The 22,427-nt window shown below is 37.9% G+C and overlaps 1 protein-coding gene across 4 annotated transcripts in view; it reads left to right on the top strand.

The window, feature by feature from the left end:
• The window catches only part of LOC106084915 (phosphofurin acidic cluster sorting protein 2), a 249,464-nt gene extending 233,957 nt beyond the window's left edge, over positions 1-15,507 (top strand). For all 4 annotated transcript variants that reach the window (XM_059363487.1, XM_059363485.1, XM_059363486.1 and 1 more), the window contains 5 exons: positions 9,722-10,313; positions 10,380-10,866; positions 10,962-11,580; positions 11,648-11,764; positions 14,733-15,507. In XM_059363487.1, coding sequence (XP_059219470.1) covers positions 9,722-10,313; positions 10,380-10,866; positions 10,962-11,580; positions 11,648-11,764; positions 14,733-14,863 — 1,946 coding nt within the window. In that variant the 3' untranslated portion in view covers positions 14,864-15,507. The remainder of the gene's footprint in view (positions 1-9,721; positions 10,314-10,379; positions 10,867-10,961; positions 11,581-11,647; positions 11,765-14,732) is intronic.
• Positions 15,508-22,427: the final 6,920 nt, after the last annotated feature.

Genomic DNA, 22,427 nt, shown 5'->3' with positions numbered 1-22,427 from the left:
TAGCTAGCTTTAGAAAAAAAGTATAATTGATTAAAGTTCATTCTAAGTTTTATTAAAAATGCATTTACTTTCTTTTAAAAAATCCGCAATAACTTTTTGGGCAACCCAATAGTTCAAAGATTCGGCCCGCCCAAACTTAGTACGTTTTTAGTTCTTTACTTTCATAGATGGCGCTTAGTTGTGGAGAGCCATCCTTGCACATCTGAGAATTTTAATTTCTTCCATCTGTTAGAGCTGTTGGTCTACCAAGCATAGATCTTTGAAAAAATGTCTCTTTAAACATCCTGATGCTATCCTTTAAAAATTAAATTTTAAAGGAAACGTCTTCCCGATTCTGGGGCTCACATCCTTAATATGTTACACTCAACACAAAGTAGTTGCCCCCAATTTCCGTACCCATCCTTTGAACTCAACATAATTTTTTTATCTGAAAAGTTCATCGTCGTCATTATCTAAAAATAAGACATTGAAGAAGAATTTTTTATGGCTTTTTCACCACACATAGCAAGGCGTGTGAAAATGACATAGTATTCCACGACCACGACCGCCATTATCATTATTATCGCTTTATGACAGGCGAATGCATTTGCTAAGAGAGCAGCTAGCATCTAAATCAATGTCACACAACAAATGGCCCTCGATATATGTACATCATGGTTGGCCACAAAAGCCCTTCGCCCCAAAACCCATCATCATCACAGCAGCTATTTGTTGCAACCAAGTACTATTTGGGGAGGCCGCCAAACCACAACAATTTCAAAATGCGATGCATTTTTTTAATATTTTATGTGATAGGTGGCAGCGTGTTGCAGTGGGAAAAAAATTCGATAAATTTTTTATGGAAATCAAATTTTGAGGAAATTTTTAAATAAAAATTGAATTTTTGTGAAATTTTCTACATGTAGATGATTTTTGTTTTATGAAGAGCTAATTTTCCCTTAAAATCAACTTTTCATATATTCGTGTGTTTTAGTCGAGTTGAATGGCCAATCGAATGTTACCCACAAATGGGAAAAGAAATATTACAGTTTTTTTCAGAAAAATCAGAACACAAATACCACACAACTGGTGGACGCGTTTTGTTAACTGGTTAGATAATCTTTTTAAACACCATTGTGGATCTTATACGTCCGTCAGACGAGACTACAGTTCAAATGGCCAATCGAATGTTACCCACAAATGGGAGATTGTTTAAATGAGTTTTGAAGAAAACTAAATTGAGAGTTTTTTCAGACAAATCAGGACACAATTACCACACAACTGGTGGACGCGTTTCGTTAACATGTTAGACAATCATTTTAAACACCATTGTGGATTATATCCATCCATCATACCAGACTACAGTTCAAAACACACATCAGATTTCGATGAAATTTTTTAAGAAAATCAAAATTAACAAAAAACAAGTAAAAGCGTGCTAGGTTCGTTCGGGCCGAATCTTTTTTGGCAAACAAATGACAAAAGAAAAGAATTGCTATGCTATTGGAGCTTTATCATGTTATGGTCCGATTCGGACCATAATTGAATTGAATATTGCAGACCTTAGTAGAAGTCATTGTGTAATATTTCAACAAATTCGAATAAGAATTGCGCCCTTTAGGGGCTCAAGAAGTAAAATAGGGAGATCGGTTTATATGGGAGCCGTATCAGGCTAAAGACCGATTCAAACCATATTTGACTATGTTGAAGGTCACAGCCGTTGTACAAAATTTCAGTCCATTCGGATAATAATTGCGCTCTCTAGAGGCTCAAGAAGTCAAGATTCCAGATCGGTTTATATGACCGCTATATCAGGTTATGGACCTTAATTAACCATAATTAGCACAGTTTTTTAGAAGACATAACAAAATATGTCATGCCAAATTTTCGGCCAAATCAGATAAGAATTTCTCCTTCTATTGGCTTAAGATATCACGTTTCAAGATCGGTTTATATGGCAGCTATATCAGGTTATGGACCGATTTGAACCATACTTAGTACATTTATTGGAAGTCATAACGAAATAACTCATGCAACATTTTATGCCAAATCGGATAGGAATTACGCCCTCTAGAGACTCAAGGAGTCAAGACCCCCGATCGGTTTATATGACAGCTATATCAGGTTTCAACCGATTTCAACCATACCTAGCACAGTTGCTGAAAATCATAACGAAATACCTCATGCTAAATTTCAGCCAAATCGGATAGAAATTGCACCTTCTAGTGGCTCAAGAAATCAAGTTCTAAGATCGGTTTATATGGCAGCTATATCAAAAAAATGATCCGATATGTCCCATCTACAATTCCAACCTACCTACACTAATAAGAAGTATTTGTGAAAAATTTCAAACAGCTAGCTTTACTCCTTCTAAAGTTAGCGTGCTTTTGACAGACAGACGGACGACATGGCTAGATCGGCTTAAAATGTCACGACGAACAAGATTATTTATACTTTATGGGGTCTTAGGCGTATATTTCGAAGCGTTACAAACTGAATGACGAAATGGTGGAGGGTATAAAAATTAATCAAATGTTAACAAATTTTTGATAAAATTGAAATTGTAACAAAATTTCTGATAAAAGTTAAATTTCCATAAAATTTTTATTAAAAATTCCAATTTATACGATTTTTATGGTACAGGGTATTATAACTTAGTGAATTTGTTTGTACCAACCAGATGGAAGAGAGATAGACCCATTGATAAGATCGACTTAGAATCACTTTCTGATTCGATTTAGATATGTTCGTCTGTCTGTCCGTCCGTCTGTCTGTCTGTCCGTCCGTCTGTCTGTCTTTCCGTCTGCCCATGTTAATTTGTGTACAAACTACATATTTCATCCAATCATCTTCAAATTTGGTACAGGCATGTTTTGCGGCCTAGAGGCAAAGCCTATTGAAATTGGAAAAAATCGGTTCAGATTTGGATATAGCTCCCATATATATGTTCGTCGGATTTAGAGTAATATTGCAACAAAATGGCCAGTTGTTAATCAATTCCCTCGAAATTTGGCAGGAAGGATTTTCTTATGACTCCTGACAATACTGGTGAATTTCATAGAAATCGGTTCAGATTTAGATATAGCTGCTATATATATATCGCTCGATTTTCACTTCTATGGTCAATGCAAGCGCATTTATTGTCCAATCTTCCTAAAACTTTGTATAACGTTTTCCTTGACGACTTTCACAATTTCTATAAAGTTTGCTCGAAATCGGTTCAGATTTAGATATAGCCCACATATATATGTTCGTCCGATTTGCAGTAATAATGCAATTAAATGGTCATTTGTTAACCAATTCTCTTGAAATTTTGTGGGAAGGATTTTCTCTTGACTCTCGACGTTCCTGGTGATATTCATAGAAATCGGTTCAGATTTTTATATAGCTGCCACATATATATCGCTCCATTTTCATTTCTAGAGCCACTGCAAGTGCATTTATTGACCAATCTTCCCAAATTTTTGTACAACGCTTTCCTCAACGACTACCACCGTACATGAGAAGTTTGCTCGCAATCGGTTTAGATTTAGATATAGCTCCCATATATATGTTCGTCCGATTTTGAGAAATATTGCAATAAAGTGCTCATTTGTTAGCCGATTGTCTCGAAATTTAACAGGGAGGAATTCCTTATGACTCTCGACACTACTGGTGAATTTTATAGAAATCGGTCAAAATTTAGATATAGCTGCCATATATGTACATCTCCCGATTTTCACTTCTAGAGCCACTGCAAGCGCATTTATTGACCAATTTGCCAATATTTTCTACAACGCTTTCCTTGACGTCTACCACAATATTTGAGTTTGCTCGAAATCGGTTCAGATTAAGATATAGCTCCCATACATATGTCATTTGTCAACCGTACTTATTACATATTGAACATAGTTGCTCCAAATTTGTAAGGATTGTTTAATAACCCATCTGAAAACATCCGCCTAGGTCCATTAAAATTGTTTCAGAATTGGATATAGCTTCCACATAGTACATCGTAGCTTTCATTGCAAATTTTGCCCATGAACATTCCACTAAGGGACAGGGGCAAACTTCTCACATATCAATGCAGTCTGATTCAAGTTTTAAGCTCAATGATAAGGGGCCTCCCTTTTATAGCCGAGTCCGAACGGCGTGCCGCAGTGCGACACCTCTTTGGAAAGAAGTTTTACATGGCATAATACCTCCCAAATGTTGCCAGCATTAGGGGGGAAAACCATCTCTGAACATTTTTTCTGATAGTCTCGCCAGGATTCTAACCCAGGCGTTCAGCGTCATAGGCGGACATGCTACGGTGGCCTGTAGGGTAGGTGTAAGGTGTTATACAGACGGCACGGCCCGACTGTTGCCCTTCCTTTAATTTTTAAAAAATGTTCTTTAAAAATAAAATTTTTCATTAACTTTCTATGAATATCAAAATTTGAAAACATTTTTGAAAAACCAAACAAATCGAATTTCAAGAACATAAAAAAATATAAACTTTTGGCCAAATTTTCTATGAACAAACAATCATATATTTAGAATTTGTTTTGAATATCAGTCAAGTGTTGATTGTTTCTAAGAACTCCCAAAATAGACAAAGTAAAGACAATTTTATTTTTATTTTTTTTTTTACTTATTTTACCTTTTAAAAATTTTGTTTCTATGCGGTAAATTCATAGAACAATATTTATTTTCTTGTTATTTATGGTGTGTGAAAAATGTAATTCAATGTTCCTATAAATTGCAAAGAATTGTTAGACGGCGTTATTTGTAATAACTGCATGGTGGGGGTGGTGTGGTGTGGTGCGCAATGATCTTGAGAAAAATATTAAACATATGTAGGACGAGTAGAAAGTGTGCCTTCATCATGCAAGTGGTACACAGAGAGAATATATTGCAAAAATAAGTCTGGTTTTTTTTTAAATAACTAAAAATTTCAGAAAGATAAAAATAAAAAAATATTAGAATGAGTTTGTAAAGACCCTCCATCTTTAGAAATATTGCCGATCGTATTCAGAAGTATGAATGCCCAATTTAACGGGACTATGATCATCATCAATCCGTTACCGTATTAAATGTCACAGACCGAAGGGCTACCCCATACATAGTTCGTCCAGCGGTCTAATCTGCATGGTTCTCAAACCACACTTCAAAAGCCTGGCAGAAGGCAAGGATAGTGTATATACCAAAGGCCTAAGCCTGACGTCCTTTGTATTCACTACCATGGAATGAAGTGTTGTGTTCAGATACAATCACGATGTCTATGTCAATTGTAGGTCCGCGGTGACCGCCCGGCACGAGGTAGTGCAGAAAATAGAAGAGTCCTTCGATACCCAGATGTACACTAGAGTGTCCCAAAACCAATATAAATTTTTCAATAATCTCCCAAAGGGGAGGGATACGATTCTAACCATATATACCAGACCAAATCAAGTTATGAACTGTGGGCCCAGAGAAAACACCATGGTGCCAAAGATGGCGGCCAACCAACCAACCGCCGAAACGTCCACTAATGGTGTGTTTGTTTCTGTGTCTGATCCGCCTGCGTGTCTGGCAATTTCTTTTCGATCGACTTATACCCATTCTAAGTCGATCGAAAAGTGCAACATAAGGATCCTTCCACAGGTTCAGAGAACATGTTGTCTTGGCATGGGCGGAGAGATGAGGACCACGCCCACTAGGGCACGGGAGACTATTCTAGATATCCGACCCATTGACATACAGATTAAGTTTGAGGCAGCCACTGCGGCCATGAGACTTAAGACGATGGGAGAATAGATAGAGGATGGGTGCAGCTCATACCATCGCTGTATAACCGAGGCGACGATAGGAAACCAGGAAGGAAGGGAAGAGGTTTCCGATCGGATATCTGCGATGAACGTTGAGGTCGAGGCCCAGAGACCCATTGACATACAGATTAAGTGTGAGGCAGCCACTGCGGCTATGAGACTTAAGGCGATGGGCGAATGGATTGAGGATGGGTGCAGCTCATACCATCGCAGTATAATCGAGGCGACGATAGGAAACCTGGAGGAAGGGAAGAGGTTTCCGATCGGATACCTGAGATGAACCTTGAGATCGAGTGCGAGGCACTGCTGCCAGCTTCATAGTCTTGGATTGACGGAACTCTAGTATTGCCATCTGAAAGATCATGTTACAACGATGGATCAAAGCTAGAGGACAGAGTGGGCCTGGGAGTCTAGATTGAGAACCCAGGGACTAAAATCTGTTTTAGACTGCCTGATCATAATACGGTCCTACAGGCAGAGATCCGGGCGATCACGGAATTTATAAGGAGGTGTGGAGCTTACGCGAGGACGTCGAGTGTGAACACCTTTACGGACAGTAGAATTGCCAAAGGGCAATAACAACCAGGACGGTGAGGTCACGAACAGTATTGCAGTGTAAGAATGGGAATGGCACAATCCGCTTCGTTTGATTGCCGGGCCATAAAGAAGTAAAGGGAAATGAAAGAGTAGACGATTTGGCGGCGAAGGCCAGAGGACTGCCGTCAATAAACTTGGTTAACCACAAACCTTTCGGGTCGACGCAGTCCGAGTTAAGGGCGTGGATGATGAATGCTCATGCAACCCTCTACAACAGAGAAACGACCGGTAGGACGGCGAAAATCCTATGGGGGGTGATCCAGCTATTGGTATCATAACGGGACACATAGTACTATGAGCTCACTTATGTAACATCGGTGCGGACAGTGATGGAACAGCGAAACGGTCGGTAGGACGGCAAAAATGCTATGGGGGGATCCTGATTGTAAGAAGACAAGGCTATTACTGAAAGGAAGTAAGAAGGAGGTTAGTATAGCTATTGGTATCATAACGGGTCATGTATGCAAAATCGGTGCGGCAAATGATAGCATGTGTAGGGCATACGGGGAAGATGATGAGTCGTTGAAGCATTTCCCATGTCTTTGCCCGGCTTTCGCGGCTAACAGACAACGGTATTTTAGGTGGGGACACAATACCAGACATGAACCAACATAGGGCTATGGTATAGAAAACAATTAGAGATTTTGTAGGTAGCATGGAATCCCTAACTTTGATTTTCTTTTTCGAAATTTTCTTTTATTTAGAGCGCACAACAAGCCGATTACTGGCTTAGGTGTATGTCCATAGTGATATGAGGCGGATTTATATCTTCATCCTCTTTTCAACCAAACCTAACCTACTTATCTGAGAGAATCAAATTCCTGTATTTCATGGAATACGTTGCACACTAAAATGGGTAATGGTAACGCAGTTACTTTTGGGATAGGAAAGGGTTTGCAATAGAAACAGGCGGTACAGTCAAAAGTATATAGAACGAAGGTAGAGAACCATAGGGTCCATCTTATTATTTTGCTCTTCTTGCGTCGATTGGCAGCATTCTCAAAAAACGCTTCATCATGACCACGTCTACGTTACCAAAGATCATTTAGTTTCGGCATTTTCCTCGGCTAGCTTTAGCAGTCCAGCAGGCGAAATACCTTAGAGTTACTAATTCAAAGTCAGGTATCGACACATAGGTGTTGATACGACACCAGACTTGAACCAACTTTCAGGGGTGAAACGGAAACGATAAAATATTATGTGAGTAGTACCGAGCTTTCTTTTCATTACTTAGACCGCACAAGTCGATTACTGTCTTAAGCTGTTGTTGTAGCACTGTGTTGGTTCACTAAGGAGGCACCCCTTGCCGTTGGAGGACTTCATCGGGTAAATCGGGGACGCATAACTGGCTGCCATGGGATTTACTGGCTAAGGTTGTTGTTGTTGTAGCCACATTTTTGTATGGAGGTGGCAATCTTCGTCAAGCTCCTGTATGTGAGCAAGCTCGTTCCGATCCAAAGGACCGATCGCTGCGGGAACAAGATGGCCATTCGTTATTTCAAAGCGCCAATAACTCGCCTTGTCATATCGAGCATCAAAGGCTCTCAGCCGCCCTGCAAGAGCCGGTGCCGCCCGGCTTCACACTGAGACTCTCCGCTCGATACCGCTGATTGTCTGCGACTGCCGTTGCAACATTGCGTATGGAGCATTCCACTGTCCACAACCTGTGGACGCGCCTGGTAGCTCGCAGCTAAGCTTATCGTGACAGCAATGAACACCACACAGAATAGACCTCAATGTTTCAGTCTATGTGGTGTTCACAGCTATTCCGTGCCGGGACTGGCTTGGGTGTATGCCCTTAGTGGTATCGGATGGATTTAAATCCTCACTCTTTTTTATACCTATTCAAAGTCGATCCAGTCATTTTTGTCCGTCTGTATGTGGAAATCACGAAAGCGGTCGAACGAATAAAGACATCCGCTTGAAATTTTGCACAGATATTTCTAATTGACGTAATGGATTGCAAATGGGCAATATCGGTTCAGATTCAGAAGTAGCTCCCATATTAACCAATCTCCTGATTTGGGATCTTGAGCCCCTGAAACCCGCAATTGTAATCCCATTTAGCTAAAAGCTTGCACGTGGAGTTCTGTTACGACTTCCAATTACCGTGCTTAGAACGGTTCAAATCTGTCTATAACCTGATATAGTTCTCATATAAACCGATCTCTCGATTTGAGATCCCGAGCCCCTGGAAGCCGCAATTGTTACCCAATTTGCCTAAAATTTTGTACGTAGTGTTCTGCTATGACTTCTAACATGCGTGGCAGGTATGATCCAAATCGGTGTATAACGCGATATAATAGCTCCCATATAAACCGATCTCTTGATTAGTCTGCTATGGCTTAAATTTTTGGCTGATTTGGTAGAAATTTTTTAGGTAAAGTAGACATGAGCCCTTCAAATATCATTGAGCTGAAACTTGAATCAGACAGTACTTACTGAAATGTGAGAAGTTTGCTCCTGTTCGTTATGCAAGGTTTATGGTCAAATTTTCATTGCCCTTCAGTTAAGTTAATTGTTATAAATTGGAGGTAGAATCCAAGGTGGGGGGTTCCCAAGATTCGGCCCGGCGGATCTATGCACGTTTTTACTTGTTCAATCCATCTAAATTGGGTCAAAGAGATTGATTTGCCTTCTAAGGAAGTAGTCTAAATGCACTCTTGTCTATATCTATGTGTGAAAAACTTGTAAACTTCTTTCTTACGTTGGATTAGGTTAAGGTGTTCGTTCAAAATCAGGCTCACATAGACAATGTTTTGTCCCATCCTCTGGTGGGAATCGAACCCATGACTCGCGTACTGATAATCCGAGCTCTCTACCAACTCAGCTATCAAGACGCTTAACTTCCTTACTAGGTTAGGTTAGGAAGGAATGGCAGTCCTTTACAGACTCACTTAGACAATTTTAAGTCCATTGTGATACCACAGTAGCGACAGACCAAGGCTTTTGGCGGGAATCGAATACACGACCCCTGCAATGGTAATCGAAGCACGCTACCAACTCGGCTACCAGGGCTGCCAACTTCCTTACCAACTATTACCAAAATTTGACACGTTTTTAGGAGGTAGCATGAGAAGGCCGTTTTATAGGCCACAAGCTATTTTTATATTTTCTACTAATTTGGCATCACCTAGAACTTCAGCACCTAAGAACCTTTATTGATTTGTAAATATAACTCCAGCACTTTAAAATCGAATTCTTTGGTTTTTATGTACACTTCCAATTCTTCCAATGTGTATATTTTTTACACAATTTAATTATTATCTTACTAATAGTATTTTATCAATCTACCATAATCATTTCCGTAAAATTTTTACCAAAATTTAGTTTTAAATTCTTATATTTTTCCTCAATTTTTGTTTTCTCCCCTCCAGATCGTATTTGTGATAATCGTAATGATAGTTCCGGTAATGAAGGTAATGCCGTCTACACTGATGGCCAAACTTCAGATCCGCAAAATAGTCCTCCACGCGGAGATAAAGACTTTATGCGCATGCAAGCCCATCCAGCCCTGACACCGGTCAATACCAGTGCCAATTTATTGGCTTCAATGGTGGGACAACAAAATGCCAATAATGCCGCCGCCGCCGCCACAACACCCTCATCCAATGAGAAACGCTCACGTCTATTCCGCTCCTCGAGTAGTACACCGGGCGGTGGTAAGAAGAAGCAAACGCTTAGCCTAAGTGCAGAACCACGCTCAGTATTAGAGACTTGCTTGTCGCCCACCAATGTGGAACCACGTAAAATGCTGCTGGATCAGTTGAGCCGCATATTTGCCAGTGAGGATTCGGTTATACCCGATGAGGTGACAATAATCAGTCCACCGGAAGCTTTAAGCGGTAGTAGTTTAGTACCCAAATTGACAACATTGTTTGCGAATTCCTTTAAACCGGCCTTTGTGCCCCAGAATACGGCCGAGGTGAAGGCGGTGTTACAAGCCCTCATGGGCAAGATACAGAAATAGTAAGTATTCTGTGAAACCAGAGCAATTCCTTGGAACTTTGTTTTCATTTTTTCTTATCCCAACAGCTGCAATTCAAATGCCAAACCCCCCACCACAGTGAAAATCCTATTAATCGGCGGTGATTGGTTGCAGGGAGCTGCCCTGCGGCATTATGTGGAATTGATGGGTGTACGACCTCCCGATTGGCTTAATCATTTGCGTTTCTATATTGTGCCCATTGGTAGCAGCACCATAGCTCGCCATCTTAGTCAAATGGATCAGACCTATGCGGCCATGTTCGGTTCAGACAATTGGTATCAACTTTGTGAGAGAGCTGCCCAGACAGCGGCAGCAGTAAGCGCTGTAAATGCAGCAAATGCGGCAGCCTTGTCAGCCACAGCATTGGCTGATGCTGCAGCGGTTACAGGAAATAAATCGGATATTGTAGAGTTAGTTAATCGTATACAACGATATTTGCATGCGGCTGGACCCTGCACACAAATACCCATAGCCGAGGCTATGGTCAACTATAAAGATGAAGACTCATGTCAAATATTTGTGCCATTTGTTAGTGTAAGTGAAAATAACATTCAAAAGTCTGTTCGTCTATGACTATAACAAGCAAAAAAATAATTCAACTTTTCTTTCCCCCTCTTGTTTGTCAACAGGATGTACGTATTGGTTGTTTAGAAGGTCCCACGGCCTCCCTCGATCTCGAAGAAAACTATGCTCAATCCTCCATGTTAGGCTTAACGCAGCAGCAGTTGCAACAACAACAACAACAGTCACCCAATCCCAGTGTAGCCATACCCATTGGCAACTCGAATTCTCAAATATCCTCAAATATTGCCACACAAAATTTAACCTCCAACCTTCAACAAGGTGTGGTTAGCAATAGTGGCGGAGGTTTTGTTTCGGGTTCACCACCCCAAAGTGGCCGCATATCACCACCCCTGCAGACACCTCCCTCCTCGGCATCATCGCATCGCGAAGGCGGCGGCCGTATGGGTGATAGTTTTAGTGCCACACCCCAACATTTACAGGGCAATATGTCTAGCGAAGCTGTCGAATTGCAAGTGGACTATTGGCCCGTCATACGACCCGGTGAACATACCAGTTCCAAAGACAAGAGCACCACCAAAGGCGGTGATCAGGGTGGTAAAAATAGCATAAAGAGTACATTTAGAAGTCTACAGGTATGGCGTCTGCCACAAAATGCTCAATTGGGCGAAATAACGAATGGTCTGACCGTTTCGTTTGCAACCAAAGAAAAGAAACAAAAGCAAAGTGAGTTAAACACAGAACCTAAGTGTAAAAACTTTTTTGTTAAAATTTGCTGCTTCTTTTTTTGCAGTTATGCGTTTGGGTAAGAAGAAGGAAAAAGACCGTGATCTCGAAAAGGAGCAATGTGTCGAGGGAGTTGCTCGCTTAATATGCTCACCTAAGCAATCACATCCAGTGCCATTAAGAGGTAAGTTCAATTAGAATAAAAATGATCAGACACCTCCTATTTTTGGACAAATTTGCACTGCTTAACTTTGACGGACACCTTTTCGTAGAGACGTTTTAATTGGCCACCATTACCACCAAGTGCCTTTATCCTTAATGAGGAGATAATAACCCCTAAACATTTGATTCATATTCAGACTAAGATTCGAACCTTAGCTCATGGCGGACATGCAGCATAGGTTAGGCTTGTTTATGGTCTATGGTAGAATCGGACTAACATAGACCCTTTGGTGATATTGTGATACCACAGTAGCGACAGACCAAAGCCTTTGGTGTAAATTGAATACACGACTACCACACTGTTAAATACTCCTCCTACGAGGCTCGGGAGGAGTAATAACTCAAGCGTCTTGGCTACTGGTGGGAGAAGGGAGATCGGTCTGTCCGACTCCCCGAAACTCGGGTCCTTAAAGGTTTCAGTAGCGGGATCACTCTGCCAATTTTCCAGACATGGGTACTTAACTCCAGGTAAATCCAGATTCTTCAACATCAATGTAGAGATTCCGTCGGGACCCAACGCCTTGGATGATTTGGCGCCACGGATGACATTCGTAACTTCGCCCACGGTAAATTGTAATGGCTGTCCATCGGTTCGGAGACCATGTCACCTGTCACTCTCGGGATGCACAATAAATTGACGGTTGAACAACCTAACGCATCTCTTCGAATCAATCACGGTTACTTCGCCAAAAGTGACTGAGGTCCTGTCATCCCGTCTACCGGGGTTCGCTTAACAGTAGACCACGGCTTGCTTAAACCGGTGCCTAAGTTACATTGCTCCAAGTGTTCCAGCCACAAATTCCGCCTATGTTCGTTGACTACCCTGTTTATTTCCAGATTCAGCTCGCTGATTCTGGGGTTAGTGGGGTCCATACAACGAATCCCATCACGCTCGTCTGCGAGTACCACTGCCTGCGCCGGGAAATTGGGCCGTATCGGAGTATTCTTTAATTTTGGAATTTCCTCTCGGCATGTTTGCAGATTTGTTGCTGAGGGGGAGCGCAGTTATTGGTTCGAAGTTCTCTATGCGGTACTTTTTTTTTATAATCTAGCCAACCAATGAGTTGCGTTACGATTCGCATCATCTTTGAAGAAGTACGGTCCAATGATGCTACCAGCCCATAAACCGCACCAAACTATGACTTTTTCTGGATACATTGATAGCTCTTACAATGCTTCTGTCGGATCTTCACTCCAAAATAGACAATTCTGCTTATTTACGTACCCATTGAGCCAAAAATGAAGCTTCGTCGTAAAATGGAAGAAGCATGCGATGAACTTTTTCAACATTTCGCGCATTTTGATTCATTCATTAAAATTCATTAAATTGCAAGAGTTGTTCGTTTGTAAGACAATTCATGGTTAAATTATAGACCAAACTGAAGATGCTTGAGGGTGAAACGAAACGCGAAACGTGCTATGTAGGTTTGAGTCGGAGAACTCCGATCTGATCAAAAATTGGTGAGATTGAGAATTTCGGCACCTGGTTCTTTGTCAAAAAAAGACTGTCGGTAGTGCGAAAGGCCATAAAGATATACACTCTGACTAGTAAACCTAGACTAGACCAAGTACAGTTAGACCAGAATCCTTAATGCCTTCAATCAAGACGAAGGCGTCGCCTCTCTCTTCCCTTAAGAGCTCTCTTCACTTCGATAGTCGATTAGACACCGAGTGACTGAAACTATTGTAAGATTTACTTTGCAAAAGATATTGTAAATTTTTTTTGAAAAAAAAAAATAATTAAAAACTGCGTCTAAACATTTTTATACCCTCCACCATAGGAAGGGGGTATACTAATTTCGTCATTCTCTTTGTAACTCCTCGAAATATAGCCATGTCCTTCCGTCTGCCTGTCGAAAGCACGCTAACTTTAGAAGGACTAATGCTAGCCACTTGAAATTTTGAGCAAACACTTCTTATTAGTGTAGGTCGGTTCGGATTTGAAATGGGCTATATCGGTTCATGTTTTGATATAGCTGCCATATAAACCGATCTTGGATCTTGACTTCTTGAGCCACTAGAGGGCACAATTCTTATCCGATTTGACTTACATTTTGTATGAGGTGGTTTATTATCAGTTCCAAGAACTGTCTTGAGTATGGTTGAAATCCATCCATAACCAGATATAGCTGTCATATAAACCTATCTGGGGTCTTGAATTCTTGAGCGTCTAGAGGGCGCAATTCTCATCCGATTTGGCTGAAATTTTGCACGACGGGGTAGGTTATGCCTTCCAACAACTGTGCTTAGTATGATTTAAATGGGTCCATAATATGATATGGCCGCCATATAAACCCATCTTGAATCTTAACTTCTTGAGCCACTAGAGTGCGCAATTCTAATCCGATTTGGCTGAAATGGCGCATGACGTATGACTTCTAACAACTGTGCCAAATATGGTTCAAATCGATCCATAACCTGACATAGCTGCCATATAAACCGATCTGGGATCTTGACTTCTTGAGTCTCCAGAGGCGTAATTATTATCGTATTTGGCGGAAATTGTGTACAACGGCTTCTCCCATGACCTTCAACATGCATGTCAAATATGGTCTGAATCGGTCTATAGCCTGATACAGCTCCCATATAAACCGATCTCCTGATTTCACTTCTTGAGCTCCTAAAGGGCGCAATTCTTACTCATATTGTGTGAAATTTTACACAATGACTTTTACTATGGTCTTCAACATTCATTTCAGTTATGGTCCGAATCGGACCAATTATACCAATTCTTTTCTTTTATCCTTTGTTTGCCTAAAAAGAGATATGGGGAAAAGAACTCGACAAATGCGATCTATGGTGGAGGGTATATAAAATTCGGCCCGGCAGAACTTAGCACGCTTTTACCTGTTTTTATTAATAATTCCACTTTCTTTAAAAATTATAAATTATGTTATATATTAATCTTTCTTCTTCTTCTTTTCTTCCAGTTTACATTGATGGCACTGAATGGACAGGCGTTAAATTCTTCCAATTATCATCGCAATGGCAAACACATGTTAAAAACTTTCCAATTGCTCTAATTGGTTGTACACCCATGTCATGTTCGGAATTATCCTAGTCATTTTCTTAAGTAAATATCATAGATTTATAAAACATACAAACATCTATACATCGTGAGGAAAAACAAAACTAAATTTAAAATGCTAAACAAAAACACAGAAGAATACCACAAACCCCATATTAAAAATACCATATAAAAACTAAAGTTGATAAAACTAAACAAAACCAAGACCGTCGTTAATATTTTATCAAATTTAAGCTAAACAAAACTACAACAACAGAAAAAAAGACGGTACAAGCAAACATTATTCACTTTTAAAAGTCGAGGGTTTAATGATTTGTTCATGATACTGATTATGATGACTTTTATATATATATATATTGGAATTGAAAAATTTTAATTTGTTTTGTATTATTTTTTTTATATATACATATAATTTTCCTTTTTATTTTTTAATTTACTTTGTAAAACAGTAGAAATTAATTGTAAAAATATTTAAAAAAAAATTATAATATAATTATAAATTGTATCATTATATATATATACCACATGATAATACAATAAAAAAAAAAAACAAAAACAAAACCCCTGGGCCTACGCCCTAAAAACTGAGCAAACAAAAAAATACAGGCATAGACTCAATAATAATGATATATATATATTATAAATGATAATAAAAACAACAAAATTAACCGTTAAAACGAAGTTGTTATTATGTATGTATAGCATATATCTATACACAATTATTTTAGTGTTCACATTGTGAAGGTAAATCTTTAATTTACGAGTATTTCAATTATAAAATGAAAAAATGTTATCGAAAAACACTATGGCAATCCACTTTGTCCAAATCCGAAAACTTTTCTGGAATTTTGAAAAATTTCGCAAAAAAATTAAAGTTATTTTTCCAAGAAACTATTTATGGCAAATGATTCCCTGTGATCTCCGGAATTACTCTATGCTTTCAGATTTTTGAAATCCTAAAATTTGGGTGAGTAATGGCATTTTCAAAGAAACATTTTAATTATTTTTTCCAAATTTTTAACGTTTTTAAAAGAAAACAAGTCAGTTTTCGCTTTAAACCGTATAATTGAGGCATGAGCTGCATTTTGGAATGCAATACGATCCATTTTTGGATTTTCGAAAATCGAAAATTTCAATGGGCTATACCCTTACTCGAAAATTTCGCAAAAAAATAAAAGTTCGATTTCTAAGAAATTGTGAATGGCAAATGATTCCTCGTGATCTCCCGAATTGCGGAATGCTTTCAAATTTTCAAAATTCCGAGAATTGAGAGAGTGAGGGATTTTCGGAGTAAAATTTTAGCAAAAAAAAAATTGTAAAATTTACGCCAGTTTTTCAACGAAAACAACTAATTTCCGCTTTAATTTTAATAATTGAGCCATAAACTGCACTTTGGAATGCAAATCCGAACAATTTTTGGATTTTCGAAAATCGAAATTTTCATTGGGCTATACCCTGCTTGAAAATTTTGCAAAAAATTAAAAGTTTAATTTCTAAGAAATTATGAATGGCAAATGATTCCTCGTGATCTCCCGAATTGCGAAATGCTTCCAGATTTTCGAAATTCAAGGTATTGACGGAGATAAAGAATTTTCGGAGTAAAATTTTAGTAAAAAAAATTGTCAAATGTATGCCTGTTTTTCAACGAAAACAAGTCAGTTTCCGCTTTAATGTGTATCATGAGGCATGAACTCAACTCCAAATGCAAATCCGAACAATTTTTGGATTTTCGAAAATCGAAAATTTCAATGGGCTATACCCTTGTTCGAAAATTTCACAAAAAATTAAAACTGAACTGTTTAATTGAGGCATGAACCGTACTTTGGAATGCAAATCCGAACAATTTTTGGATTTTCGAAAATCGAAAATTTTAATAGGCTATACCCTTGTTCGAATATTTCACAAAAAATTAAAAGTTTGATTTCTAAAAAATTGTGAATGCCCAATGATTCCTTGTGATCTCCCTAATTGCGGAACGCTATCGGATTTTCAAAATTCAAAGAATTGAAAGAGTTAAGGAATATTCGGAGTAAAATTTCAGCAAAAAAATTTGTCAAATTTTTGGCTGTTTTTTAACAAAAACAAACCATTTTGCGTTTTTAATTGTATAATTGAACCATAAACTGCACTTCGGAATGCAAATCCGAACAATTTTAGGATTTTCGAAAATCGAAATTTTCAATGGGCTATACCCTTGCTTGAAAATTTTGCAAAAAATTAAAAGTTTGATTTCTAAGAAATTGTGAATGCCAAATGATTCCTTGTGATCTCCCCAATTGCGGAAAGCTTTCAGATTTTCAAAATTCAAAGATTTGAGAGAGTTAAGGAATATTCGGAGTAAAATCTCAGCAAAAAATTTTTTCAAATTTATGGCTGTTTTTTAACAAAAACAAAACATTTTGCGTTTTTAATTTTGAACCATAAACTGCACTTCGAAATGCAAATCCGAACAATTTTTGGATTTTCGAAAATCGAAAATTTCGATAGGCCATACTTCGAGCAAGTATATTTCGTAAAAAAAATTAAAGTTTGATTTCCAAGAAATTTATAATGGCAAATGATTCCTCGTGATCTCCCGAATTGCGGATATTATCAGATTTTCAAAATTCATAGAATTGAGGGAGTTATGAGTTAGTTATTTTCGGAGTAAAATTTTACCAAAAATACTTTTCAAATGAATGCGTTTTTGAATGAAAAAAATTAGTTTCCGCTTTATTTTTAATAATTGAGCCATAAACTGCATTTCGAAAAGCTAATCCGAACAATTTTTGGATTTTCGAAAATCCAAATGGATGCTCGAAAATTTCCAAATACCAAATGATTCCTTGTGATCTCCCTGATTTCAGAATGTTTTTAGATTTTCAAAATTCCAGCAATTTTGCAAGAAAATTTTCTCCTCGAAATTTTCGAGTGACAAGATTCTACGTGAAAAGGTGTTGTTAGAATTTTCACTTTATCAAGGAAAATTTCAAATAGAAAAACAAAACAACAAAAACTCTTTAAAGAGTCTGAGCAATTGTGGTGTGCGAAATGTACTAGGGCGGACTACAAGGAGCGCGATTTCGGCCTTACTAGGGGCCTCATCGGCTTGCAATGCCACCACAAAATTACCTGCTTCCTCCTAATTCTATGTGAACAATTCGCGTGAGAAGTATTCGGGTAAATATTTTTTTGGTAAATTTCTGTTGAAATTTTTGGCCGTGAAAAATTCATGTTTTACCAGCGATGTTATGTTCGCGCAACATTTTTTGAAGCACAATTTGTTTACGCAAAATATTTTAAAACCTTTTTTTTTAATCAAGATTTAGAAAATTTAGAAAAAAATGTTGCGTACAAAAATTTCAGTTTTAGGATTCAGCATTTAATCAATTGACTGATTGGTATCCACTTTGCACAGCAAATTCCGATAACTGATTTCACAAATTTTTCTGATTGAGAACACTATTATTGTTGTGTATGGATATCCAAACCTTTGATATATCCTTATTGTATGTGAAACAATAACAACTGAGAGCAATTACAATTAGCAAATGAAATATTAACATTTAACCCATCTTTATACAGAAACTAACTAATATATGTATGTTAAATCAACCCAACCATGAAAAAGTTTTAAAAACTTCCATATATAGATTAACATAAAAATCAATAATGATGAATACAAATAAAATAAAACGTATCATTAAAGTAAGTTACTATTGACAGTTACACATAAAGGCAAAACCAACAATTATTAAATTGTGATCGTCCAATTCCGAAAGTGCATTTTATCAATTTAGTGTTTGTATTGTTGCTCAGTTTTTCCACAAAGATTTCTGTTTTGCTGTGACACATTGGACACTGATTTCAAACGATTGGTCAGCATCAATTCTAATGGTCTGTATATGTCGCATTTCAATTTGTTGAAAGCATTTAACAAAGACACATCTAAAGCAATGTCATGTCCATGTCATGCTACGTCATGTCCATGTTATGATATGTCATGTTCATGTCATGCTAAGGGAAACTTCCTTTGAATGACATACAGGGTGCTCCAGAGAAACTTATTTATTTGAAAGGCGGCAAAAACAAATGTTCCATGATCGGATTTACACCACCCCAATAATGCATGTTTTGCTTGTTGACGCAGTCGGAAATGTAAAAGTGAGCCTCGTCACTGGAAAAAAAAACTACCCCAGGTAGGTTGTCAATCGGGATTTCACATGCATTTTGACAGGCAACAAAATCTCGTTCAGTTAATTCTTGCACACAAACACATTTCGAAATGTATACCAATTGATGGATCAGGTAGCTTCTTTACAGTAATATTCCACAAATTTAAATCATCTCTTCCATCAAAATTTCTAAAAAATGCCCAAAGTAATCAAAATAAGTAACAGGCAACCATAAAAAGTAGCATAAAATTTTTTTCAGCAGACAGCCGATTTTGTAAGTTGAAATAGCAGTAAGAAATGTTTGCTAATACAGTAGCCCTATGTTGGCTGAAACAGCAGTAATGCCTGCTTTCCCATTTTCAGCAGACAAAAACTGCTGTTTTAGCAAAATTTTTTGCTGTTTTGAATAACACTTTGGGTGAGTGTACTTGGTAGACATGCAGCGAATGGTAAGCTCACACCGTATACCAGCAATCGTTGTTGTTGCTTACGACTCTCAACGACCAATATAAAATACTCCTTTAAATTTGGTGAGCTATTGTAAGAATTTTTGCTGATTAGCATAAAATGGCCGTATTAACATTTTGAGCAATACTCACGAGGGCTCACATTAACCGTAACTGAATAGAAGACACACACACACCACCTACCCTTCAAAGTTATGAGAAGTGTAATTAATTTGCGTGCTTTGTAATGGCTTGGGTAAAGAAAAAAATGGAGGTTATTCTATCACTTTTTAACAGGCGGAGATAGAAAACACGTAAGTCAATGATAAAAGCAATTCTCATTCAAAAATAAAAAAACAAGTGCAAAATACAACGGTGTATATCTCAACAAAACTTGATGTCTCATGCCTCTGCCTGCTTTGGCTTCACATGCCACTCATCTGAGTGGTGTTCATTTGCTCACAACACACGATGTCCGTCGACCAAATTGAAAAACCCATCCACTGAACGATTGCAAAAACGTTCGGGCATCTCTCACTCAATTGTATATGGGCGTGTGTGTGTATATGTGTGTGTTTGTTTTTAGGTGGCATGCGTAACAGACATTTGCTTTGGCCAAAGTGGCTTTACCAAACTTTAGGTCCCATGCTATTCTCTGACGCGTATGTGACTACAACATCTTACTTCCGCTAATGACGGCTAATAACGTTGTCGGCCAAGCAGACGTTGTTGCTAATTAGTTGCATATTTTCCAACAAGACTTTGAAGGAGTAATGCCCCAAGGCTACTGGGGAAAGATTGGAAATCGGTGTGTACAATTCTACTTTATTTCAATTATTTCCTGGTTTCAGTAGCTGGATCACGCTACTTATTGTTTAGATCGAGATTTATAAGAGTGTTCAGAAAATGGTTGAGGACCTTAGTCAAGTACTTGAATCCCGGTCTGTCTAAAACTCTAGAGTAGAGTTTTTTGGGATCCAGCGAAATAGATTGTTTGGCGTTGCTCATGACACTTGTAACTTCGTCCACAGTTAGTTATGTTGGTAGATTATCGGCTGGTGAAGCACAGATGCGATGAAAACCCCTTAATCTCGCTTGAATCCCGGTCTGTCTAAAACTCTAGAGTAGAGTTTTTTTGGGATCCAGCGAAATAGATTGTTTGCCGTTGCGCATGACACTTGTAACTTCGTCCATCGTTAGTTATGTTGGTCGATTATCGGCTGGTGAAGCACAGATGCGACGAAAACCCCTTAATATCGCTAGAACATTCTCGGAATGTTCTATAATTTAAGAGTTTACAACCTGGCGCATCTCTGTAGATTACTCAGTGAATCTTCCGCGGCTTGAAAGTAAACTGAGAGGTCACAACCTACTAATACCGGCAAAACCATGGCAGCCGGCTGTACGTACCGGGTTGACCCGATAAAGTTCCTCATCGCCAAAAGCTGCCACATCAGTGTACAACACACTGCTACAACATCAAAAACCAGCAAATGATTTCCAATGCCGTAATGACAAATGTTCGTTGACCATCCTTCTGATTTCCTGATGTATTCCCCAATTCTAGTATAAGTATTATTGGAATTATATACTACTCTCGGCTGCGAGAACCTTGTCTATACCAGGAAATTAGGTCTTAGCCGAGGTACGAGTTTTCGCCCAACTGATACAAAGCAAGCGGCTGTTGCGTTTTGAAAATCTCGGCATTTTACAGTTTTAAACTAAAAAAAAGGAGTTTTTAACGCATCTAGCATTGGAGTAGGCCCTATTACGAGTATTTAATAAATGGAATTGACGGACGTTTCATCAAAAAAAAAATAATACCATAACAATTTACAAAAAAATTATAGCAAACGAAGCAAGCAGACATCTCTTAACTCTTATTGTTGTGATTTAACTAATAATAATATATAAATAAAGAGTATACCCAACATACATATGTATACATACCATTTACATACAAATAAAATATACCAAATAATGAAATTACATATGTATGCTTATGTAATAAATAATAAAACTAAATAAATAGTTGTCTATAATAATAAATTGACTGACTTAAGCTGCGTCGGCAATGTTGGAAGTTACAACTTTCCCTACAAATTTATAACTGAATAAAAATATAAACCCCTTTTAATGCTGAAAACTATCGTTCCCCAAATTTCATAAGGAATGTATTTACACGAACATCCATACATACATACCAACATTATGAGTCTATATAAAGTTATATATATATATATATCTATATGACCGTATATGATATTTGTATACTAAATAGCAAAAAATGTGAGTTAATTGTTTGTTTAAAAAAGGCGTTAAGTAAAAAAAGAAAATAAAAAAGGACTCTGTGTGTAAATTTATATTGAAAAAACAAAAATTACAAAAATATTATAATTATTATTAAAATTATAAATTATAATTATATTTCAGCTTGCTATTATGTAGTGTGAAAGAATTTTTAATATTTAACAAAACAAAATAAAATAAACAATAATAAATATTTAAAAAAAACTTAAATAAAAAGTTGTTGTTTTAAGGCAGGATTCTGTAAAAAATTCTATGGATGTTTTATTAACTGCTTCCTTTTGTCCATGCAGTCAAACCGATTGTTTTAATCTGGTTTTATTTCCGCAAGGCCCGGCCTGACTGTTGTTGAGGTCTAATTTGAGTGTAACTTGTCACTTAGGGTGGAGGGTACGAAAGGCTTTCATACTCTCTAATGAGTATTTCCGAGAACTTATCAACAGCTTAATTGTTTATTTTCCTATACCTTCTACTCTGCAAATTACCTGCAAATTTCAGCGATTTCATTTTGCTTATTTTGTACCACACATGTAATGCATTATAAAGCGACTGACTTTAGACAGCTTTCTATATACAAACATACAACCTGAAGCCCTATCATAATTCATATCAGTTTCTGTTTTTCATTTCGTCGTTTCCATTTGAGTGGCTAACAATCTTTTGTGCATTTCTCATTGCAGATACATCTGT

The sequence above is a fragment of the Stomoxys calcitrans genome, chromosome 2 (assembly GCF_963082655.1).
Source record: "Stomoxys calcitrans chromosome 2, idStoCalc2.1, whole genome shotgun sequence".
Classification (NCBI taxonomy): domain Eukaryota; kingdom Metazoa; phylum Arthropoda; class Insecta; order Diptera; family Muscidae; genus Stomoxys; species Stomoxys calcitrans.
Note: the sequence above shows the minus strand (reverse complement) of the source record. Positions and strands in the feature narration are given on the sequence as shown.